Source organism: Sceloporus occidentalis, unplaced genomic scaffold (genome assembly GCF_023333645.1).
Source record: "Sceloporus occidentalis isolate IW3139 unplaced genomic scaffold, rSceOcc1.0.p SCAF_82, whole genome shotgun sequence".
Lineage (NCBI taxonomy): Eukaryota > Metazoa > Chordata > Lepidosauria > Squamata > Phrynosomatidae > Sceloporus > Sceloporus occidentalis.
In genome coordinates, this window is record NW_028317062.1 from 2,917,723 (window position 1) to 2,926,002 (window position 8,280).

The 8,280-nt window shown below is 39.4% G+C and overlaps 1 protein-coding gene across 1 annotated transcript; it reads right to left on the reverse strand.

The window, feature by feature from the left end:
* Positions 1–358: 358 nt before the first annotated feature.
* On the reverse strand, positions 359–5,466 carry LOC149285269 (E3 ubiquitin-protein ligase TRIM39-like). Its single transcript, XM_089495618.1, has 6 exons — positions 5,047–5,466; positions 4,086–4,181; positions 2,610–2,840; positions 1,564–1,595; positions 977–1,047; positions 359–879 (listed from the first exon to the last, which is right to left on the reverse strand). Exons 1-6 carry the CDS (start codon positions 5,464–5,466, stop codon positions 359–361), a joined length of 1,371 nt encoding a protein of 456 aa, XP_089351744.1.
* Positions 5,467–8,280: the final 2,814 nt, after the last annotated feature.

The window sequence follows — 8,280 nt, forward strand, 5'->3', positions numbered from 1 at the left end:
ATAGACAATGCATACATTTGATAGGAGCATTTGAAGGTAGCCCACCCAGTGCTTGCGACCTTTACATTTAATAAGGCAGTGAATTAATAAAAACGGTGCTACAGCTAAACTAATCTTTACATCTGGAAACTCTTGTCTGTTTTAAATAAAATATCCCACTTAAAAAAAATTAATGTAAAACTGCGATGGGATCTTAAAAATCATTTTTGTCAAAAGCAGTTTCTAACCCACTAAGCTTTTCATATTTAGAGAATTGTAGGAAAGTTCGACTTTCAGGAATGTTTTGCATTCTATTACTCTCCTCGATAAATGGCACTAAAATGGTAGAAATATTTAGTATTGCTTTGCTCAGAACTAGCTAGTCAAGTCGAAGCTCTGTTCCCATAGCACCAACACAGAAAAACGGGAATAATTTGTCTGCCGACTGCACAGATGCAAATGTGTGAAGGAGCTCCATGGTGTCAGCGTTATAAAATGAAATATAATGTTCTTCACAATTCAAAAGTACACCAATCCTAACAGGGTGCTCTCTAGGATATAAGAGAATATCAGGGTTAGTGAATGCATAATAGCAGTCAGCATACATGCCAAGTAACCCAATTGCCCAAATGCCTCCACGAGGATCAATCTTAAAGAATCCTTTCCTACACACAGACTGCTTTGCCACCCCAACACTCCAGTATATTCCGCCACCCACTTCTACTTCCCAGTAGCGTTTCCCAATTTTGTATCCCGTAATTCCCAGCACACAGGGTTTCGTATCAAATCTTTCAGGATATGGAATAACGTCCCTTGGGTACTCTTCATATCGGACCAATTTTCGATTTCCAGAAACAAAGAGATTTGGGTTCGCCGTTTTTTGGTCCAATGTCACAGAAACTAAAAGAGAATAAAAAAAATAAAAAAAAATAAAAATTAAAACATTCCCAATATCATTCTGGAGTGTTAAATTTCATGATATTCAATTAAAAATTACCTGTGTACATCTTTAAACGTTCCAAAGTAGAACTTACTGAGTTGTTTGTAAACTGGGGCTCATGAGAAGGTCTTGGAGGAAAGAAAAACAAAACAAGATAAGTCATCAATCTTCTTATGTATATGAACAAAATATATCTGGACCAGTCATCTATAGAGAGAAAGAGTATAGATTGTGAAGTTATCCCTGGTAGAGAGCATGTAGGCTACTGGACCATTAAAGTCTATTGTTATATTTATTGCAACACAGTTATCAATATTTTATGTTTTTAGTGATAACATCAACTTGAGAAAATGGCAGCTGTAAAATTATTCAGTCAAGGGTATGTTTTTTTGCGAAAGGAGAACATTATCTGCTATTGAGTTACAACTAGTATATAACGCCTCACTATGGATGTGAGACCTTAATATCTGGCCTATTTAAGAAATCTACCACGTCTGGCATTGAGATTCGTATCTACTAATTCAGTAGAAAACGCGTGTGTCGGTATCCTAGCCTATCACAGATCATGGCTGAAAGTAACATTGTGGGAGAGGGCCGCAACGTTAAAGAACAGGCATTCATACAAACAGTTTTAAGAAAATTACCTGCTTACTGTGCTTTTGAGCTCTTGTTTAGGCTGCAGTAGAAAGAAAACTTGTCAGAATGAAAAACATTTCAGGGTAAAACTATAACATATACGTTTCCTGAAAAATAAAAATACAAATCCCGTACCTTAACCCTTCGAGTGCTAGGGGCTGGGAGATCACACCAATTGTCAAAGAGTCGCTGTTTGATTTACATGGCAACCCTATAAAAAGCTTTACCTGAGGAAACCTGTATATTATTGGCAGTTTATTGCACCATAACATAATGGAAAAACTCTCATTTACTTTCTTTATATATCAAACCAGGTAGTTAAATCATTTTCTAAAAATCCTCCACCTGCTTGGTAAATTTATCCAGTATATGTTGGTGACCATACATGCAGAATGCACCCAAATCCAGTGTAGGCGAGAGAACACAACATATCCCAGGTTAAGCACAGAAAAGGGGTTCAATTCCACAATTATAGTAAAGAAACAAAGTACAGGCAGAGAAATATATATTTCTATATACGCCAACCTCTCTACACTTTTAATGGGTTCTTGAAAAAAAAGAAATGGAAGCTGTTTTGATTTCCCCCCATACATTATTCTTTGTTTGTGAGGCAGTTGTAGAGCCACATGTAACATCGCAATCATTAACGTGTACATGTTTAATGGATCATGGATAAATCATTTACTTTCTCTGCTAGTGTTTGAAAAGCTGCTGATCGATCTAAAATGCGATCTGCAGCACATCCTTTACTCTAGAGGAAGCCATTGCAAAGCTTTCTCCTTTAGTGGAAATGTTGCCTTATGTTTGTCACCCCATTCCCTCTAGATTGTAAGCTTGCGTGCAGGGTTCTCTCCACCTAATGTATCGGTTTGTCTTAGTCTGTCAATTCCCCTTGAATATATGTATTGTATTAAGCGCTGCGTAAACTGTTGGCGCTATATAAATAAAAGATAATAATAATAATAATAATGTTGCAGCTACAGTTGAACAAGCAAGACTTCTGCTGGGAGGGGAAAAGCATACGAAACATGATAAATCTAAACTCATTTCTCACCTGATGTTTCTGACAAGAGGGGGGTAGTCCATTTTTTTCAATATCTGCAATGCTTTTCTGGAGAGCAGCAAGTTTCTCGTTAAATCTGGTTATGCTCTCATTTCTTCTTTGTATAATGGTTTTCTCCATCTTTTCCAGTCGGTCATTGAGGTCCCGCTCGTGGTCAGCCAGAAGTTGGCGTAGACACTCAAATTCAGAAGCTAACACTCTACGTTTCTGGCCAACTAAACACTGCAAAGAAGTAATAAAATGTTTGAACGCTGGATACAACAGAGAATAAAGTAAACAAAAAAAATGGTTTGGTTTGTCTATTATAGAAGCATATGTTTAAAGGGACACCCAAGGAACCCACTAACCAATCAATGCATAAGGAAGAACGTTGTAAGTACTTTCATATGAGCCACTTGAGGCAGCCAATCTGTGACACGAAGATGCTCCCATGAAATAAATAGGAACGACTTTCACACATGCGCACGGGGTCTCCTAGATTCCTTCCTGAAAGATTCCCAGAGCACACCGCAAACCTCAGCAAGTAGTATATATATATATAGATATATATATATAAGAAATCTAAAAACTTTATTTATTAACGTTTGAGAACAACTTTGCACTTTGTAATAAAGTTGTCCCCCAGGAAGCCGAAGTGGAACATCTTTCCCTTCGCTAATGTCAGCTTTTACCAAAAAGCACCTCTTCCTTACACTTTATGTTGAGAACATAAAACAACCTCCAACCCCTTAAAGGTGAAGTTCCATAAAAAAAAAATGTTTTGTTCCAGCAAGCCTCCTTTAAATGTAAATCTGGTGGCTGCCATTGCTGTCACCCTGCTTAACCACCACACTAAGCTCATTCTTTATGGCAATGCCCTTCCTATATAGACTTTCATAAGTCAGACCATCCGGCTATGAGCTATTGTATTGTTTATCGCAGGCAGTATGATAAGGAGTAAGGGTTTGTCTAGTAGATTGGGCAACAGACAACTGAGCATACAAATGGCTAATATGCAGCCGCAAATGACTTATAAAATCTCACTAGGACAACTAAAACTAGAAAACACTAATAAAAAATAGTTAGAGTTCCCCTTTAAACAGATACAAAGGTTTTGAAAATTCACCATTGCTAAGGGATGATATGACCTAAGCTTTCCATCACTCATTTATGGAATACTGATAGCAAACACGGATTCACACATTTGATTGGAGGACTTCGTCATGTCATTGATCCTTTTTTGCTATAATAGAAATGAAAAACACCAAAAATTCCAGTAATTCAGTGACTAAAAATGGCCAACTGTTCATCTAGTCTTCATAGAGCTGTTCCACAAAAAAATTAAAAAAATAAAAAAGAAATCACAAAACAGCCGCTATTTTTTCCTACTTTATAACAAGAGCTGGTTTATATTTTTAGAAAAAAAGCTGTACAAAGTTATACAACATTTTTATTTGTTCTACAGATTAACCACGCGGAGTTTCAGACCTGAAGATTTTGGGATTTTTCCTGCTCATCAGATTTGCTTTGAACAATATTGTCCACTTCCCTTTTCAGTGACTGGAGTTTTTCTTTTAGATGGCCCTGAAAAATGAAAAAAAAAAAAACATCAATGCTTGTGTATGTACATCAAGGCAAATTTTAAAAGGAAAATAAACGCATTATCGAAACTAGACTTTAGAGATGCTATTTTATATTTTAAAAATAATAGAAATTTAAAAGGAGATTTAAATGAAATGCCTATTTATTGTACAACAAACCATTTTGTATTAACCAACGCTTTAAAGAGAAAATAAAACAAAAAAAATAATGACATTTTTGGCATGAAGCCTAATTGGCGAAAACCCCGTTTACCTTTTTTGTTCACATTTTTGGTCAGCATCACAATAGCATATGATGCCTGTGTGGTCCCTTTAAATTTTCATTTTGTCCTATGGGGGCATTCATCGTATTATCAGCATTTGCCCATTTCTCCACCCTCACAGTTGCTGTGCAGAAATATGTTCGGCAGAACACATCTCCCCAAACGTTATATGCGGAGGGGAACAGCTAATATATCATTTTCCCCATTTTTTTTTTTTATAATAATTCACAATAAAGTGCTATATACTTTAATATGCATTCTCTTTTATTAGGGCTGCCAGTGACATTAAACTGCCCCTTTAACTACTGGTAAACTAGTTATTTCATTGAGCAATTATATTTTACTAGCATTAAGACCAATAATGTACTAAGATTCTATTAATTAACCATATATTTGGGCGTGAGGTTTATACCCCTTTTTTTAACATTCCAAAACTGGTGCGTACTTTGCAAACTGTTTTGTAATTAGCTAAAAATCAGGAAATAATAAAGTTATATGCATCCTAAATGTCAGTTAACATTTTGTCTCAATTTATTTTGGAAATTAACAGTTAACATGCTTTGGTTTCTGGTGGCCACTCTTTACCTTAAAGTCTCTTGATGCTTCTTCCAGTGGAATGACGTTATGGGTCTTATGAAACACTGACTCCCGACACACCAAGCAGATTTCTTGATCATCGTCATGGCAGTAGAGCTTCACTGGCTCCTGATGCTTTTTGCATGTCTTTCCATAAACGTCATTGATTTTAGCCACAAGGAGACGGTTTGTAATTTCCACCATGTTCTCCACAAGACGGTTAGGTCGCAGAAATTTCCACTTAGAGGTCTTCCGGCACTGAGGACACGGGAAATTGCTGTGAATTCCTCTCCACGTGCGCACAATACAAGGCCGACAAAAGCTGTGCCCACACTCGATCGATACAGGTTCATTGAAGTTGTCAAGACAAATGGGACATGTCAGTTCTTCCTGCAGGTCTTTTATAGGATTGGGATCTGAGAAAGCCATTACTGGAAGAAAAGACAAATAATTCTGAATTAAGAGCAAATTCCAATATAGTTGATAATCCAGCCCTCCATATCTGTCTAAAAACTGTAAAACACCCCCCCCCCAGCAGGGGAGGGCTGACAGCCTAAGGCCTGGGGGGCAAGTCTAGTCAAGTGGCCCATTGCGCCACCAAAGTGGCTGCGAGCGACATTGAAAGCGGCCGCCGTGCGGCAGTCACTCCACCGGCGCCTAATGACATTAAAGCGGCCGGCGTGCACGCACCGCGGCGCCCAATGGCCGTGCCTCAGCTCTTCATCCCACCCCTTTTAAGACATGGGACGAAGAGCTGAGGCACAGCCATTGGGCCTGACTGCCGCACGACGTAAGGGCGTACCTAGAGTATTTGGCACCTGTGGCAGATCCTGTATGTGACACCCCCACCCACCCACACACACTTTAAAACTGCATAGTTTCTATGGTTAGGCAAACATTGACGGTGGTACAGCATAACTGCTATCATTATATACTTAGGGATTACGCGGTACCACCGTCAATGTGTGCCTATACTTTGAGCCAGACACTGACAATACTGCAGTACAACCCCTATCACTGTAAACCAAGCCAAACATTGATGTAGTGTAGGCCTAAAACGTCAGTGACTGGCTTAGGTCATAGTAGGGATGCACCGAAATGAAAATTCTGGACCGAAACTGAAAATTCAGCATTCATTTGGCCGAAACAAAAAAAAACAAACAACTTTTAAAATACTTTATTAAAAGTAACACACCAAAATTAGACAAAAAAAAAACATAACAATATTAATAATTATATATATATATAACAGCAATCACAATCCTATCATGCCCAGGTTCTAGCATGTACTGGCTGAATTAGCATGATAGGCGTGTGATTGCTGTTTGCAATCATATATATCTATTAATACTGTTATTGAAATTTTCTGTCCAATTTTGGTATGTAATTTACTTTTATTATAAGTGTTGTTAACGCACCACAGTTGGACAAAAAAAATTGATAACAGCAATCACACTCCTATCATGCCTAGACAGCCTCCCTATGCCATGCTATCCCCCCACACTTCCATGCAATCTGAAACTCTCATTCACAAACATTCATCATAAACTACAGCATAACACCCATCACTCTCACACACTTACTAATATTTTCCTAACTTTCCTCTGGCACTGTCACTTTTCCTCCTCCTCTTCATTCTTCCTCTTCTGTGTCCCGTCCTTCCGGCGCAGAGAGCGCGGAAGACGGTGGGCGTGACATCAAGTCCCGACGCACATCCACAGTCGCCGCGCGCATTGTTTTTGGAGGCGTGCCGGCACCCCTCAGTGAGCGGCACTCCAGGCGGACCACCCCCCGCCAGCTACGCTACCGGCACGGCGGCCAGTCCCGGTGGCAGCCGCTTAGTTTTTAACTTTGCGGCTGCCATGAATGTTCGTCTGCCAGCCGCCTGGCTAGCCCACCGGCCCGGATTCAGGGCGGCCTGGGGGGCAATTGCCCCCCTGCCCAGCCCGCCCCTGCCCCCCAGGCAGTTACATGCCAGTTACAAAGGCACCATGCAGCTATAACATGCATTAAAGTACATATTTGCCACATAAAAAAAAGAAAACTATTAGGTGCCTCTGTAATGCTTTAGGTGCCAGATTGTCTGCAGAAAGTCGCAGAAAGTATAAATATGACCTTGGAAATAGGGAGTACAACACACAGATAACACAAACTGGGGGGGGGGAACTAAAAGTTCTGAATCACCTACTAATAGCTGTTAACCCCTCTCTAACCCGCTCAGCAAGAGCTGGCAACCCATTATCCTTCCTTATTTGTTTTAACCGCATACTTGTAGTGTTGTTTGTTTAATACGAAAATCATGAAAACATCTTATTTTTACACGCAGAAGACTTACATTTCCAGTTGAGGGGAAACATACTATCTATATATTGTGGAGCGTCATCTATTGGGTGTCTGATTAATTAAAAAACTAAAGTAACATCAGCAGTTTTGCCATTAGGCTGATTCCTCTGGGCCTATCTTTTCCAGGACACACATGCAGTACATATATTGCCGAAGAGCGCATGTAAAGTGCTGTCCTGCTGTACGATTGCTGCATGGACAGGGAATCAATTACTCAATTACTGCCCGCCTCTCGCGTACATTGTATTATCTGACCACACGTCAGCCTCTAGCATTAGAAAAAAAAAAGCATGATAATAAAGATATTGCATTTATTTTGGGAAAATCAGTATTAAGGATTATCTGAATTCCTTCTTGGATTTCATAAAATAATAATAAAAATAAGAAATAATTGTACACGTATTGTTTGCCTTTAAACACGTCTCGCAGTGTTTCGGACGAACGCGTATGTCGTGGAGAGGGCTATCGGCCGAGCCGTGACGTGGGAGTATGGGTGTACAAAGGGTTAAACGCCAACCAGACTTCCGGTGCGTTTGGTCACTTTCCACCACCAACCCCAACCAGTCACCCCAAAACTCCCAGTGTAAAACACGCTGCCGCCACTAAGAACTTTCAAACCGGGCGTCTTAGGTTACCCAGAAAACAATAAGACTGTGATACACACACAATCCTCTAAGATAACAATACAGTTACCCCATTAGTAACGGGATATATAAAAACAAAGGCAATCTTCAAGGCTGAATTCGTTTAGAGAACAAAGACAGAACTGATTAAAAATATTTGGTCTGAGTATACAGTAAGTCAAAAACCGCATATAAAAAGAGACATAGTCATAAATAATACAGGCACATACACAGTGTAACATAAAAGGGAAGAAAAAGTAGCATACCAGTTCTTGGA